Genomic DNA, 17,623 nt, shown 5'->3' on the forward strand with positions numbered 1-17,623 from the left:
TTTAACCCACCAATCCCCCAAGCAGCAGAAGGGAAATGGCAATATCCCTCACTGAGTGTATTCTGTTATGCCTTTGGCTCACCCGACATGGCGTGAAGGAAGGGGGGGATTGTCCAGGGGACGGGGCGTAACTAGAAACCTCAGGGCCCCGGTGCGAGAATCTCTTAAGGGCCCCCCCACCCCATCTATCCCTTTCTCATTATCTACCCTCTTCCTCCCTACTCCCTTTTCACAATCTCCCCTCTCCCTCCCTACCCCCTTCTCACAATCTACCCTCTCCCTCCCTAACCCCCCCTCTCATCTACTCTCTCCCTCCCTACCCCGCTTCTCACAATCTACCCTCTCCCTCCCTACCCCCTTCTCACGATCTACCCTCTCCCTACCCCCCCTTCTCACGATCTACCCACTCCTTCTCACGATCTACCCACTCCCTCCCCCTCCCTTTGTAGGTCACTTATCGTCAACTCCTGTGTTGGGAGCGTGAGGCGTTTGTCCCGGGTGCCAGCGCTTCACTCCTGAGCGCCGGCATATGACGTCATATGCCGGCGCTCAGTGTGAAGCACTGGCAGCCGAGACTAACGCCTCACGCTCCCAACACCGCACTCTGGGCAGGCGGCGGCGGCGACGGCGGCGGCAGCAGCAGCAGCGGGAAGCAGAGGAGAGCAGAGGAGTCCTGGATTTCTGTCAGTCAGGGGGGCCCAAGAGTTGCCGAGCGGTCGTTTTCAGCAACCGCTCGGCACCCCTTGGGCCCCCCTGACTGGCAGAACTCCAGGGCCCTGTCGCAGTCGCGACCCCTGCGACCCCGGTAGTTCCGCCACTGCCAGGGGATGTTTAGCAAATATACTTTATTATTTGTGAATGTGAATATTTTGTATGAATTTTAAGTACTCTTACCCTGAAACTCAATAAATTCAAAGTCATTGTGCGGGGGAGGGGTCGACGTTAGTCAAATGCAGTCACCTTGCGCGTTTCGCACTGACTGCCATGAAGCACACTGTATAGCCCTGTATTCTCTGTATTTAACCCTTTAGGTCTCCTTGTATTTAAAATGAAAATCCAATGCGTTTCTCTCTATTAATTAATCGATTTTATAAATTCCGGGAGGTGTAAGAATTATACAGTGTGATTTAAGTAAGGTATGTCAGATCTGATATGCAAAATATAAATCATAGGAAGGCAAGGATAACCCTGTGTAATATATTGATCTTCCTGGTATTGTTTTCAATTCATTTTTAAATGTATTGTCCAGCACATTGTATTGGTCAATGCAGGAACAACAAGGGTAAACATAATAAAATGAGCTTACTTTATAAGGTGTGTTGGGTACATATGACTAAGAAGCGCATAAGTTAGCTGTGTTTGACAACAGTTTTCCTTTCTCCGCGGTGCTGATTTATTTTAATATTGCCTAATAAAGATGTTTTATTGATATGTGTGCGGAGCTTTTAGTCCGTGGAGCGTTGGCTCTTTAATCCCTTTAGTCCCCTATAAATGTATCTGTACGTCCTAAAAATGCATCTAGTAAAGCCCTTTAAGCCCTCACGCCATATTATCTTCATCATCTTTTCTTGAGTATGTTTCCCCAAATAACCCTCCATCCCAAGTGACTCCAGCCAGGGCCGGACTGGTCTCCTGATGACATAAGTGTGGCCGACGGCTGGCTATGAGTGGCGGGCTATGAGTGGCGGGCTATGAGCGGCGGGCTATGCACGGCCGTATACACTTGTAGTGTGAGTATGTGGCGCTGTCAGCCAGCGACCCACCAGGCATTGGCCCAGTGTGCCAGATAGCCTGTCCGGGCCTGACTCCAATGATGTATCATGAAATACAAAACATGAAGTATTTTTTCCCCTGCGTCCTATATATTGCTGATTGAATTAATCATCAGACTCATTAAAAAGCTTTTAAAATGTTTATTATCATGGTTATAAAATGATAATGCATTATTACATACCATATATATATCTTTATCCACTTCAAAATCTGTATTCTGTATCTGAATTCTGAATAATATTTTTTTTAGTGTTTGTTTTAAAAACCTTTAAAAATGATTCAAAAAAACTTCTGTTGCATCATATCATCATTTAAATTAGCGTCATCAAAAACATAGAAACACAAAATTTGGCGTTAAATAAGTGAGGTTTGGCCCAACCAGTCGTCCCATTTTTCTTGCTGTGGAGACTCAAAATGCAAAGGATAACTCTGATCATTCTTTACAATACGTTATGGGTTTTGTGATTATTTCATTTTACCCACCTGAATGTTTCAGACAAGAACCTTCTTACCCATGGTCTTCTGGCACTCATCAAGCTTGTCCTCATGACCTGGAAGTCTTCTGGAGATCGGGACTCACCACATGCAACATAGCATGGAACATAACTGGGTAAATAAAGATGTCATAAAGGGTACCTGACATCCCATTTTCAAAATGCCTATTCCTAAAAATGTGCCTAATGTCAATGCCGGGCAGGCTCTGCACAAAGGATCTAAGGATCTTAGGACATTCCATCTAATCCTCCGACCCTCTAGTTTTGGACTATGGCTTCTTGTTCTAACATTTCTCCTCATTTCCCCCATTAAACTCCTTTATGTATGCCCCTCTCTCTTCTCTCCCCCAATCTGGACAAATTGAGTTCACTTGGCCTTTCTTGATATTTTTCCTCCATTTTAGTTGGCATCCTCTGAGTTCCACAGAGATATCCTTCTGGAGATGGAGGTCTCCAAAACTTTGCACAATACATAAAATGAACGTTGTGATAATTTCTTAGCTTGAAATATACTTAACAAGAGCTGTTCGAATATCTTGGTTCCTAAGACTATAAATGATTGGATTTAAAGCCGGGGTTCCCATAGTATAAAGAAGAGATATGACTTTATTGATATTAAGTGATTGTCCTTTAGAGGGAGCCATGTAAACTGTTATAAGTGTCCCATAGTAAGTGCACACTACAATCAAGTGAGAGCTGCAGGTGGAGAAGGCTTTCTGTTTTCCAATGTTGGATGAAATTCCAAAAATAGTGATAAAAATGGAAACATATGTGAAAAGGATAAAAAAGAAAGGAGCCAAAGCAAAAGGTACGGCTAAAATTAAGTCTGCCAGTTCCACCATGGTGTGCTCAGAACAAGACAACTCAAGAAGTGGAGCAAGATCACAGAAGTAATGATCAATTATATGGGGACCGCAGAACTTTAAATTACGAATCAGAAAAACTAGGAATAATGTCACCAAAAGCGCTAAAGTCCAAGAACAAAGAACTAGTTGTAGACGAAGCCTGAGACTCATGATGGAGGAGTAATGCAGTGGTCGGCAGATGGCTAAATACCGGTCATAGGACATCGCCGTGAGAAGAAGACACTCGGATGTTGCAGAAACACCATAGAAATAAAACTGTGCGATGCAGCCGGTAACGGATATTGTGCTTCCTTTTTTAATGGTAACGTGGAGCATGTTAGGAGTTATATTTGTGGTAAGAAGAATATCTGATAAGGATAACTGAGTGAGGAAGAAATACATTGGAGTGTTCAGACTTTGCACTTTGGCCACTAACATGATGATTAGTAGGTTCCCGACTAACGTTAACACATAGATCACGAGAAACAAAATAAACACCAAAATATTAATAATTTGAAGGTTCTGAAAACCTAAAAGTAGGAATTCTTTCACCTCTGATTGGTTGGTTTCCAAGATTTTCTATATGCAAAAGAAAGAAAGAACCTCATTAGAAAGCAGTTGAGAGATTAACCCTTTTCAGTCCAATACATTTTCACTAAGTGCGCCAAGCAGGTCTATTTTAATTTTCATTAAAAAAAACATACTTTTTTCTAATCATCTTTATCACTAAAATCACATCCAGAATCACTCTGTTTTAATAGTCTGGCTAATTCTTTCTTAGAATAGCGCCATCTAGTGGTCACTAGGAAATCCAACATTGAACCACAAGCTGTAAAAAAACTTTTTTTGTATCATAGCGACACCTAGTGGTCAATAGTAAATCCGACATTGGACTGCAAAAGGTTAACTAAACATTGATTTTCAAAGCTTAGAAAACGTTGCTGAAACTTAGGAATAGGTACCAAGACTAGTTAACTGATGTTCCAAGGTTACAGTAAATTTAGTCAAGTTAATTTAACACCCTAACCAGGAAAGGGTGCATTCAAAGTCTCCTTTACCTTTGTCTGAAAGCAATTCTATACCCAGCACCACTATGGAAAAGCAGCCACCTCCAGCAAAAAGAGCCGGGAGGAAGAAAAAGAAAGTATTTCACTACATTATTTAATGTAACACAATGACGTATTCTGGCCGAGGCCAACTAGGCCTAGGCTGGCAGGTCTGGGGGGCAGCAGCCACTCTGCCTCATAACAGGGAGCCTCAGGATACCTACAGTGCTACTACTCAATGAACCGGTCAAAGTGAGATCAATGATCACCACAACCGGCCTATAAGCTGTGCCCAGTTAGTAGAGTTCTCCATAGTTTCCTTCCACCCTTCTTTTTAAAATGAAACGATTGCATATGATGTCATATTCCGACTCCCAGTAGTGAGGCCATTACTGATGTAACGTTACAAAATCCAACAATTACTTATTGTTAAAGATTGTTAATTTACTTTATGCATGTTGTTCCAGATTTCAAGTAAATGAAACTTTACATATTTGTTTTATGATACAACCGCTAGAGCTTGACTTCTGCCACCGGTCTGTATTTTTTTTAAAAAAAAGTTATTGTTAATCTAACTTTACATTGCAGCTATACTTTGGAAAGTGTAACACGCATCAGGTATAAATAGGTTAGAACTAATAGCGTGTTTGGAAAATAAACTCTCCACCAAACGATTACTGATTTTATGTTTATTCGAGATTCTGTTTGTTATTCTTCATAACCTTAATATTATATTTCAACTAGATATTATTATTATTATTATTATTATATATGGTGCCATCATATTTTGCAGTGGTGTGCTAAGAGTAAGACAAAACACATATTGTTAACCTTTCTACTGAAAGACTTTGTACATACACATAAAATACTAGTAAAAATAATAATAATAATACTAATAATAATAATGTAATAATAATAATAATAATAAAAATAATAATACAAATATGGAAGAAAACAGAATATGTTTTCACGATATTGCCAACTACAAATAAAATGGGAGATCAGAAAGAATACATTATCCCAAACATTGTGGGACGCTGAATGAGTTGCATGATATGAACCAAATACTTTATGCAAAGGGTGGCAGTGCTGAGAAGCAATGAGGAATGAGCTGGCATCGTTGAATACAGAGTCTCAGTGTCAGATTAATACTAGGGTACTAGCAGGAAACTGGTTAAAACGAAAATAAAAAAAAATTAAACAAAAGGAGCACAAAATGGATCAAACAAGGGTGCAAATACTGTTTTGGCACCATATGGTCCTTTTGTGAAATTAAAGGTAAAACATGAAAAAAAGAGGTTACATAGCTGGTCAAAACCTTAAAATCAGATCAGCCAAGTGGCCAATTACCCACCCATTCACTGGTATCCCTTGTGCCCGAGGTGATGCATACCACCCGATCTCCTAATATCTCCAATAGAAAAATAAAAATAAAAATTTAGAAATTATAGTTTTTGTACAATTTCTGTAGTAATACAATTAAGTAAATCACATGGAATTTATTTTGAGTTTAAAAATATAAAAGTATTAATTACTTGAAATTGAAAAATCCGATTTTTTCAATTAAATGCATTAAAAGCGGCTGGCTGTTTTTGTCATAATAATAATACATTTTATAATTTTACATATTATCATACTAAATTTCATTTTAAGTAACCATTTGATATCACTTGTATTTATTATTTTTTTTATAAAGAAAGTTTAAAAAATCACTGGTGTAAATAGCGTTATAAAACATAATATTATTATAGTGAAAACTTAATAAAAAAGTGAAAACCTTAAAAAAATAAAAAACAACTAAAAAAACTAAAACTAATTTATGCTTTATTGGCTATATAAAAATATTTATAAAATATATTCAATTACTTTAGAAACAATATTTTTCAATGGGTGTCAGAAATACACAATTTTGCTTAAATGGCCAACAATTATAAATTCTAATCACAATATCAAAAATCACTAGACAAAATTTAAGAAAAATGCATAAGCTCACCATAACTTTGAGATATAAAATGTCAAATAAATGTAACATTCATTCACAGATATTCGTTTCCAAGGTAACGGTGCTTTCCATGTAATAAAAACGTGTAGTTTTTATTATTCCCCCCCCCAGAATTCCTGGATGGTCTCTGTACATTGTATATGAGCTCAGCAAATGTTCCTGTAATTTCTCTGTCGAGCTTTATACCTTTTACAAACAGACTGACACGCAGTGTCTCATAGAGAATTACAAGAGAAACCCAGCTGGGATGTTAGAAAAAATTAGATAAAAGGTGTCCCAATAGTAAATTAATTAAAATGTTATTTGTGAAACCATTCTTTGATCTATCAACAGATATTTTTTTATCTAATTTTACTTATGCCTGCAATTTAATTTTCATAATGTGCAAAATATGTAAATGATCTTAATAATGAGCAAAAACACAATCAATAAACTTGATGAATAATCCACATAATGTATGTAAGAAGGTTTTTCCCTGATTTTCTTACCAATAGTTAATATGGTTATTTAGTTAGCCATAGAAGCTTGTTCAAGAAGGTTAATGTTGCTTTGAGTTGGTTGTCCATTTAGTTTTAACGGAATCAGCCATCCGTTCATTGAAGGTCAACTTGACCACAGCTCAAGTTGTCCTGAAAGCCGTAACAACTTGTCTATCGACAGTAAGTGAATACAATAAGTTTGAAATTCAGTTGGCAGATGGCTCCAACCCAACAAAAAGGGAAAATAATGTATGAACCAAATCAGTTTGGACCAGCAGACTTGAAGACAAACTCCACAGCCAACTAGTCTGGTGGACGCTTGGGACATACTTGACTGCCTACTCACATGACTAAGCCGGTTTAAAGGCTTGATGGCCACCTTGATAGCCATATGGAAACAGTTCAATTAATCTCAACACTGGCTTATGAGGAACTGAATAAGGTAGCTTGACATCCTCTTAGTTCATGAGAGGTACTCTTTGGCATTGTCTTCAGGCCTTTAGGGTCTATTCACTAAGAAGTCCCATGTCCCTCTATGCTATAATTTGCAAAGCAACTTGTGATCCAGTTATGATCACCAAGGCCATAGGTTCATGGGTCCTTGCATTGCCCTTTTTTTCTTGGGCAGAACATTTAGGATAGATGCCATCTATGATCATCACTGGATATGCTCTGAAAAGATAACCAATTTATTTTCCTTCCATACAGGTAACGTCCTTGTGGGACTCAAAGGTTTATTTATTTATTCATCTAACCCCTCCATTCTACATGGTAGGAATTGAGGGGGGGGGGAGTATGGGTTGGGGTCTGCACCCGCCAAAGGTGCTTTCACACATTTTAATCTCACTTATCCCAGTGAGACGGGGTGAAGGGAACGGATGCCCCCTAAAGGACAAATCTTTATGTTCCCACCAGGAATGGAATGAGAATGAAGGGGAGGCATAGCTTGGGGTCTGTGTTACCTGTTATTTGAAAAAAAAACATTATATAGAGCAGTATATCACCATTATTATTTTATTACCCACAGTGCACAGGGCTGGGGGAAAGAGGGAATGGCAGTCAACAGAGCCTTCTTGGTTTATACGGTATTCTTGCCCCCCCATTTTATTTTTGAATTGTTGTTTACTTATGTGTTTATTTTATGTTTTACGCAGGAGGAAGATTTGCAAGGGGAATTCTGTTAAGTTCCAACTCTCAGGAAACTTACAGGATAAGGAATTTGCAGGTTTTATTTTAACAATGGCCTCTCTTGAGTGTATGTGAGTTGTGTTTTTTTTTTTGTTTTTTTTTGCCAGCGCATATGAAAGTTGGCTTTAGTTAATTTGCGATTAGGTCTTTTGTCAGGAGGAGCCTGCAATTTGGACTTATTTTTAGAAAATCTATACAGATTCCTCTTTACGATGGCAGAAACATAAAACCTTTGAAAGATAGTCATTAACTAAAAATATGCAGAATTTAATAAGAAAGAATTAAGGTGAGTGTTTGATAGATATCAGATATCTTAAAATTATAACTTTTACCTCATATAGTCGTGTGAAAAAGAAAGTACACCCTCTTTGAATTCTATGGTTTCAGATATCGGGACATAATAACAATCGCCTGTCCCTTAGCAGGTCTAAAAATTAGGTAAAAACAACCTCTGACACATGACACATGACACATGACACATGACACATGACACATGACACATGACACATGACACATGACACATTAGTAGCTTGTAGAACCACCTTTAGGAGCAATAACTTAAAGTCATCATTTCTGTATGACTTTATCAGTCTCTCACATCGTTGTGGAGGACTTTTGACCCACTCTTCTTAACAGCATCGCTTCAGTTAACCCCTTCCGTACCGGGACGTACCTGGTACTTCCTGGTTAACAGTCACCGGTAGACCGGGACGTACCAGGTACGTCTCCTCCAAAAAACGCCCCCACATCACCACAATCGCGGTGATCGCGGGGGCGCTGCTGCTGCCGTCTGCCCAGGAGTCCTGGGCAGACAGCACAGCCTGTCTAAGCCCTCCCCCAAGCCTACGATCACTCCCACGGAGTGATTCTCTAGGCAGAAACAGCGATTGCAGAAAAATCTGCAATCGCTGTTTCAGCTGCCACAGGCAGCTTCAGGGAAGGGGTGGGGGTGTTGAATGGGTCCCCACACAAGTGTGGGGGCCTGATCCAACACCCCCCTGCTGCCTGATCGCTCCATGAGAGCATCAGTGCAGCGTTAACCCCTTCAATGCCGCGATCGCTGCATTCAATGCCGCGATCGCGGCATTGAAGGGGTTAATTCCCGTTTTTTAGGGGGTTCTGCTACTGGTGGTCTGCCTGGAAGCCCAGGCAGACCTCCAGCAGCAAAAACGAACCCCCAGAAGTCCTCTGATCAGTCCTGTAGGACTGATCAGAGAGACTCCTCCCCTACAATCTCCAGTCTATTGGAGATTGTGTCCCAGCTGCCAGAGGCAGCTTCAGGGACAGGGAGACAGGGTTCTTTGGTCTCCACATGAGTGTGGAGACCAGCCCCCCCACCCCCACCCCCCATAGTTAACCCCTACCCCCCCTCTTCCTCAATTAACCCCTTCAATGCTGCGATTGTTTATGACCCCCATCGCAGCATTGCAGGGGTTAATATTAGTCCCCACAAGCTTGTGGGGACTAAATATCAATCAATGCTGTGCTTCAATGGAGCATCAGCATTGAAAGAGTTAAAAAAAAAAAAATTAAAATATAATTTTTTAAAAAAAAATACTAATAAAATAATAAATAAAAAAAATAATAAAAAAATAATAAAAATAATAATAAAAAAAATACCAGCACTGACCTGAAAGTCCAGGGTGCTTCCAGGTCAAATGCTGGGCTGATCAGATCGCTCCTGGCCAATAGGAGTGATCGGATCATTATGGCAGCCCAGGGATGACCCTGCTCTACAAAGAGAGAGGGGTCATCTAGGGTAATTATGAAAAAACACAAATTATTAATAAATGAAATAATCATAATTATTACCTGATCACTTGTCGGTGACATTTTAAGTCGCTGATTATTGATCGGTCTCCCTGATTGATGTCAGCGGCCTAAACCTGTCACTTACAAGCAATCTGATAAAAAAAATATTTAAAAAAATGTAAATGCACATGTTCCAGTTTTGCCCTCATAGCTTCCTCAAAAAAATGCATGAACCATGCATGTGAGGTCTTGTTGGAATCAGGGGATCTTGGTGAACAAAATGTGGTGTTTTCTTCCACTGTTGCACTTATGGTGTGCAAGAAATTCAGTGCAACATTGAAATGTATGCGTTAAAAACGCAATAAAATAATTTCCCTGTGAAGTTTGGCAGAAACGAGTGAAGAAATGGCTAGCTGAAAACTGTCAAAACTACCCTAGTTGAACACCTTGACTTGTCTACTGTTCATAAATATATACTTTTATGGGGTAATTTACAGCGGGGGGCTTCCAAAATGTCCCAAATGGGATATGGGCCCAGGAAACCAATTTCTGAAAATTCCAAATGTGAAAACGAAAATGCGCATGTTCCAGTTTTGCCCTCATAGCTTCCTCAAAAAATGCATGAACCATGCATGTGAGGCCTTGTTGGAACCGGGGGATGTTGGTGAACACAATTTGGTGTTTTTTTCTGCAGTTGCACAAATTCTATACAAAATATAATATAAAATCTAAAGCAACATTGCAACATATGCAAAAAAACCCAAAAAAATATAAAAATACCTCAAAATTTGGCAGCAACTGGCGATAAAATCCCTGTTTGAAAAGTGTCAAAATGACCCTAGTTGTACACCTTGACTTATCTACTTTTCATAAACATATAATTTTGGGGGGATAATCAGTATCTGTGACAACTATTGCAGTTATTAGACTACCATGCCAAATTTGCAAAAAATTACATTTCAAAAACACGATGCATGCCTAGCAATATTTGCCCTATACTGGTCAAAATAGATGAAAATCCTGGCCATGTTGGGTGGTTTCCAAATCAGGACAACTCAATGAATATATTTGGGATAATTTTTTCCCATTGGTTCAATGTGTGTACAATTTGTATGTATACAAAACTGTAAAAAAATGCGTTTTTTTCATTTTTTCACCACTTTTTCCAGTTTATTTCAAACAAAACAATGTACTACCCAGCTTAATATGGTTTCAAATGAAAGCCCTACTTGTCCTAAAAAAAACAATATATGATTTGTGTGGGTGCACCAATTAATAAGAGAGAAATTACAGTTGAAGAAAGACATGGCAAAAACACAAAAACGGCTCCGGTCCTTTAGCGACACGTTAGTATCAAAATCCCGGTCCTGAAGGGGTTAATTAAGGTTTGCGGGCATTTGTTTATGCACAGGTCCCGCCACAGCATTCCAATCGGGTTCAGGTCTAGACTTTGACTATGATATTGCAACACCTTGATTATTTTCTTTTTCAGTCATTCTGTTGTAGATTTGTTGGTGTGCTGGGGATCATTTTCCTGTTGCATGGCCCAGTTTGGACCAAGCTTTAGCACTGAGACATACATTTAGACTGCAGACGGAGACAAACAGAACACACAGGTGGGGCGCACCTTATAAAGGAAACAGAGCTGAAGCAAAGAGCAGAACTAGAAGCAAGGAATGGAAGAGCAGAACAGAGCATAAGAAAATCCAGGAATGGATCAAAGCAAAACAGAGAAACTGAAGCAAGAGTGAGATATGCAGCTCCACAGCCTGGGTAGGACGTGACACTTATAGTCAATATATATTTATTCATTCTTATTTTTGTTATTTGTTGTACAGAAAAGGATAAAATGATCGTGCAATACAATTCCAATACATATTGTTACAAAACATACTTGTTTTTTGTGCAGTGACCAGGTTAAAAAAAAACACACTGATAAAGTATAGATTGTCCTGTTGCATGGCCCAGTTTGGACCAAGCTTTAGCCTCTCATTTCACTCTAGAATACTTTGGTATACAGAGGAGTTCATGGTCAACTAAATGACTGCAGGGTTCCCAGGTCGTATGGATGCAAAACAAGCCCAAATCATCACCCCCACCACTGTGCTTGACAGTTGGTATGAGGTGTTTGTGCTGACATGCTGTGTTTGGTTTTCGACCCATCACTTTGGTTTCGTCTGGCTAAAGGACGTTGTTCCTGAAGTCCTGTGGTTTGTTCAGATGCAACTTTTCAAACCTAAGCCATGCTGCCATGTTGTTTTTAGAGAGGCTTTCTCCTGGCAACCGTTCCAAACAAACCAGACTTGTCCAGTCTTTTTTCTAATTGTACTGTCATGAACATTACCATTTAACATGCTAACTGAGGCCTATAGAGTTTGAGTTGTAACTCTTGGGATTTTATAACCCTTCCCAGATTGATGGGCAGCAACAATTGTTTATCTAAGATCATTGATAATGTCTTTCATCCTTGGCATTGTGTTAATACACACCTGAATGCTCCAGACCAGCAAATAGCTAAAACCTTGGCTTTTATAGAGGTGTCACACTTGCTGATGATCAATTAATCAAGCACATTTGATTAGAAGCACCTGTCTGTTACTTAGCGTCTTAATTCCTATAAAAGCAGCAAGGGTATATTTAGTTTTTCACACATGGCTTCTCCATTTTGGCTCTATTTTGTTGTATAAATCATGACACGGTGTAACATGTCATGTGTTGTTGTTCATCTGAGTTGTGTTTACCTAATTTTTTGACCTGCTAAGGAACAGATGATTTTTATAATATCCTGATATATAAAACCACAGAATTCAAAGAATGTGTCCTTTCCTTTTGACATGACTTTTAAACATATGTTGGAAGGGGGGACTTACACAAGTACACATCCATGCTCACACACAAGTACACATCCATGCTCACACATACACACATACAAGTACACATCCATGCTCACACACACAATTACACACCTATGCTCACACACACACACACACACAAGTACACCTGCATGCTCAAACACATACAAGTACACTTCCATGCTCAAACACACACAAGTGCACATCCATAATCAGACACACATACACACAAGTACACATGCATGCTCACGCACGCAAATACACATCCATGTTCACACTCACACAAGTACACATCCATGATCAAACACACACAAGTGCACAGGCATGCTCACATACACAAATAAGCACACACATATATCCCACCTCTGGTTTCACCACGGGGTCACACGACCCTGATACGCTTCTGTCTCCCCGTGACGGTTCAAAATAGTTTAGAAAGGAATCTTCCAACCTGGATTGGTGTGGTACAGGTTGGCAGGGCCTTTTCTAAACTATTTTGAACTGGCAAGGGGAGACAGGAAGAAGGGGTCGCAGGGGTCGCAATGGGCCCCCTAGAGTTACGCCACTGTCTTTAATTATTTTGAAGAATATTTGTAAGATATTTCAGTAGATTCTTCATAATCTCCTTATTTTTTAAACTGTAGATAATTGGATTAACAAATGAAGTTCCCATTGTATATAGAAGAGAGATTATCTTATTATAATTTGAGGTTTGTCTATTAGAAGGAAATATATAGACCATCATTAGAGTTCCGTAGTACGTACACACCACTATCAAATGTGAGCTGCAGGTGGAGAAGGCTTTCTGTCTCCCGATGGTTCCAGAAATTCCAATGATGGTGATAAAAATATAGATATACGTGAAAAGGATAAAGAAAAAAGGGGAAAGGAGAAAGGGTATTCCTAAAGACAAATATACAAGTTTCACAGTAGTAGAATCCGAACACGACAGTTCCAGCAGGGGTGCGAGATCACAGAAATAATGGTCAATTATATGAGGACCACAAAACTCTAAATTGTTCACTACCAGAATGATTGGTAATATGACAATAAATGCTGAAAGCCAACACAAAATAATGAGTTGGAGTTGAAGCCTGAGATGCATAACAGAGGTATAATGCAATGGGCGACAAATGGCTAAATATCTATCATAGGACATCACAGTGAGAAGAAAACATTCAGCAGCAGTTAAAACACAGTGAATGTAAAACTGAGTGATGCAGCCGGTAACAGATATTGTGCTTCCTTCATTAATTATGACATGGAGAGTATTAGGAACTATATTTGTGGTGAGCAGGATATCAGATGTTGATAGCTGAGTGAGGAAGAAATACATGGGAGATCTCAAACTTGGAACATTTGCCACCAATATAATAATCAGCAGGTTCTCCACCAACGTCAAGATGTAGATCACAAGGAACAGAACAAACAGAACCAAGGTCAAAATATGGTGGCTCCTAAATCCTAAGAGCATGAACTCTGTTACTTCTGTATGGTTGACAAGGAACATTTTCTTGCAGTAAGTTCACAAAAAATGGCTAGCATTATCTGAATAAAAAGTTACACTGCAAGCAGTCTCCCATTCCTGACACGTATTGTTGGCTAACGGTTTCTGCTGTAAATTAGAGGAGAGTCTGGCTTAGCAGAGACAAGCATTAATAGAGCATTTGTTTTTATAGAATTTATGAGACTCAACTTGGTTCGATTAAAATACAAACTCATAACACCAAAAAAAGGAGATAAAGCCAAAACAAACATGTAATAAATAAGATAAATCAAATATGTATGTAAGTCCCTATTGCATTTGATGTCACAATGTAATGAATTTCTTAACACAGCCCCATTTAAGGTAAAATTTGAACATTTATTTATTTATTTTCCCATTGATCCAATGGAGCTTCTAGTTACGATTGTATTACTTTCCCTAATTTCACGTCATCTGCAAACAGTGACACGTTCATAATGCACTGAAAGATCATTAATAAAGGCATTAAATAACAGAAGGACAGAATCTAGGACAGAACTTTGAGGAACCCTGAGGAATTCAATTTACCACTTTTGTCCAGCTTGAAAATTTTTTCCCATTAGCTACAACTCTCTGAGCTCGTTTTTTTTTTAAACCCGTTCATACCACTTAGGACATACTGGTACGTCTTAAAAACTGTGCCAAGATGCCTCTTTGTTAATATTGTTGCAGCAGCATGGAGATGTCTATCAATAGCCTGGTCTTTCCTCTGTTGGTGGAATATTGGGATCAGCAATAAAGGGCTATGGAGCATCCAAAAAGTATCACCACAGGGATCTTGATCCATACTGCAAAAAAAAAGAGAAAATAATAAAAAAAAATGTAAAAAGATAAAAACATGTTTCTTCCACAAAACTGCCTCAATAGTCCCTTAGTCCCAACACTACAAGTAATATATATTTATATATATAAAAAGCTCATTGTAGGGGGTCAGTAGAAAGTTTGTGAGGCAAGGGTTACCATTTAACTAAATCCGTATCTTCTCTTCCCTTAAAATGCATAGGAAGTGAGTCAGTCCTGAAAACTCAGGTACATTTTGGTTTAGAAAAGCATTCCTGAAACTGATTCTGGAGACTTCACTTTGGGTCCTCAATGAAATTAAAACATGGTTAATTTGATTTCATTTCATATGGTGGCAGATATGACCAGAGTGCCTGGACTAATGTCGCCATTCCTTTTTACCTACCTATTTTTGGAAGTGTTGCCCGTCGCATTTCTCAGAAGTTCTTTAATGCAGGATTTATCCTCTATTTCATTGTCAATTAATTCATCATGAATCAATGGACTACACGGGTTGTTCTATTACATCACACGATTTGAGGTTTCAAAATTCAAAATTTCTTCCTGCTTTCAAGAGGGAATCAGAAATAGAGATCGGAAATTTTTAATGAAGATTTTGCATGTCTTCTCCACACGTAATGCAAATGCATTAAATAAGCTATAGATGCTTTAAAGATTTTTATATCTTTTATAAATTCACACGGGAACCGTGATGTGACTTCTGTAAAAGGCCACCAGGGACAGTTATTGAAGAAAGAAACCTCAACAGACGGATTAAACAAATAGCATCATTCTGAAAACATTATCATCATGTCAAGAAATTAGATTGAAATGTAATTAATTGATTGTTAGTCCTGAGACTGTGAGTTGGACGAAAGCAAAAGGTCAGCTCACTTCAGATAAAAGAAAAATCACTCGCAAGTAAACACTTGATTGCTGGATAGATGAGTCAATCTCAACCCACTGAACCCACACAAGTCATTATATGTTGTTTTTTTTCAGAAGAAGGGCTTTCTTCAGATACCTTTTCTTTGATCATATCATATTTCCTATAAAAGAAAATAATACAATATGATGAATAATTGAAAAAAGCACCTTTTTCTCACTTTTGTTTTGAAAACCCTTTTACTCATCTACTAAATGAAAAAATCTGTTAAATAGATTCTACTATTTGTTCTGAGTTTAGAAATACCAAATGTTTTTTCATTTTTGCTTGCAAGTTATTATACAAGTTATTTTCCAAATCTGGACATTCTGCCCCCATGTTCTATTTGGGACATCTTTAACCCGGCCAAAAGGTTATCCAACTATTTTATTTTTAAAAGCATAAAATTCTCATCTCCCATAGCTTCAGGATTTTGGGGCTGCTTTCTCTTACGGTGATTTACACTTCAGCCACACACCTAAACCTGGAGACTTATAGTCTACTACTACTACTACTATTGCTGTTACTCTTGGTCTCTCACACTGGACCACCTCCCTCATGCACCATGATTTTCACTAAATTGACCTAGTGTTCTCCTCCTCCAAATTTGTTCACGTATTGCTAACAAACCTATTACACATCATACACCAGCATTCAGAGAGTTAAAGAGTCTGTAGTGTGGAAGTGTATGTTAACATGATGAACAGTAATACGTATATAAAATATATAATCATACTACTCCCTTAACTCTAATCTATGGTTAAAGAGTTACTTCCAGTGAAAGAGTGTTAAATACAAGTGACTACTATAGATGTGCAACCTAAAATAGCCAGTAGGTGGTGATGGATATGGTAAGATTAATCTAACAACACTGTTTATAGAAATGTTAACTTTGTTTCTAACTTTTGAGGCATTCCAAGCATCCACACACAATGTGAAGATGGAAATATGGAATTCTGAGCTGTGGAAGAAGTATTCAGTAGTGTGGTTCATTTAACTAAGAGGGCCAAACCCTCTTCTGGAGTTGAAACAGTTGAGGATAAACCATCCTTAGACACAACATTCAGGTAAGGAACCCAATATGTAGAGGGGCTGGTGAGCTCATAATGTAGCTGTAACTGGCTGGAAGTTTGGACATGGTTGAAGTGTGTAGACTGAAAGGTCTGCCATGAAAGAAACCGTATGGAAGGGTGTAGGTAATGTTTTCTTTAGTCAAATTTTCTGGAAAATTTTGTCTTTTGTGTTGTAGAAGTAGATACTGAGGATGAAATAGCACGACACATCCTTTTGCAGTGACTTCGATAGTGGGAGGTGATCTATCTCACTTGAAAAAAGGGACTGGAGGTAGTTGGAAGTTTATTAATGGTAATATATTTGTGTATGCCCCAGACACGAGTATTGTTACGCAGGGAGCGATCTTCCAGATGCTCACCTTAACTTGCAGAGTTTCCAATTCTGTTTGGCGGGTAGAATATATGGTCACAACAGAGTTGTGGGCTGCCGCAAACATCTCCATTTTGTCTTCCAAGTGGCTCGTAGGGTCCCCAATATCTTTGATGTCTTTGTATATATAGTTAAGTTTAGCAGACATACCTGACATTAATTTTTGTCGCAGTTCTTCAAGGAGAGACTTCATGGATGTGACATTTAACTTTAGTTTTAACGATTTGAAGCTACCATTAAACAGCAACCATTTTTTCTTGTTTGTCTTGTCCTTATATGAATGGGTTAAATGTGTATTTGCAGTGTGTTTAAGTGCCTTGTTGGCAAAGGATCGAAAGTTCTACAGTGCAGGAAAATAGCAGAACTTGCAGGCCAACCTTATCACTATATGTCTTATTATATATTTGATTTCTATGTTAATTAATCGGGATTTATGTAGCTATAGTATTTGTGTGTTTATTTTTGGTAATTTGAATCCTCAGATGTCTAGTTTTTATGGTGGACTTGTGTTTTTTTGCC

At 38.6% G+C, this 17,623-nt stretch overlaps 1 protein-coding gene across 1 annotated transcript; it reads right to left on the reverse strand.

Annotated features, from left to right (window-relative positions):
* Window positions 1-2,764: 2,764 nt before the first annotated feature.
* Window positions 2,765-7,030, reverse strand: LOC128491691 (olfactory receptor 11A1-like). The gene is made up of 2 exons (XM_053464004.1): window positions 6,986-7,030; window positions 2,765-3,691 (listed from the first exon to the last, which is right to left on the reverse strand). Exons 1-2 carry the CDS (start codon window positions 7,028-7,030, stop codon window positions 2,765-2,767), a joined length of 972 nt encoding a protein of 323 aa, XP_053319979.1.
* Window positions 7,031-17,623: the final 10,593 nt, after the last annotated feature.

This window comes from Spea bombifrons, chromosome 4, assembly GCF_027358695.1.
Source record: "Spea bombifrons isolate aSpeBom1 chromosome 4, aSpeBom1.2.pri, whole genome shotgun sequence".
Lineage (NCBI taxonomy): Eukaryota > Metazoa > Chordata > Amphibia > Anura > Pelobatidae > Spea > Spea bombifrons.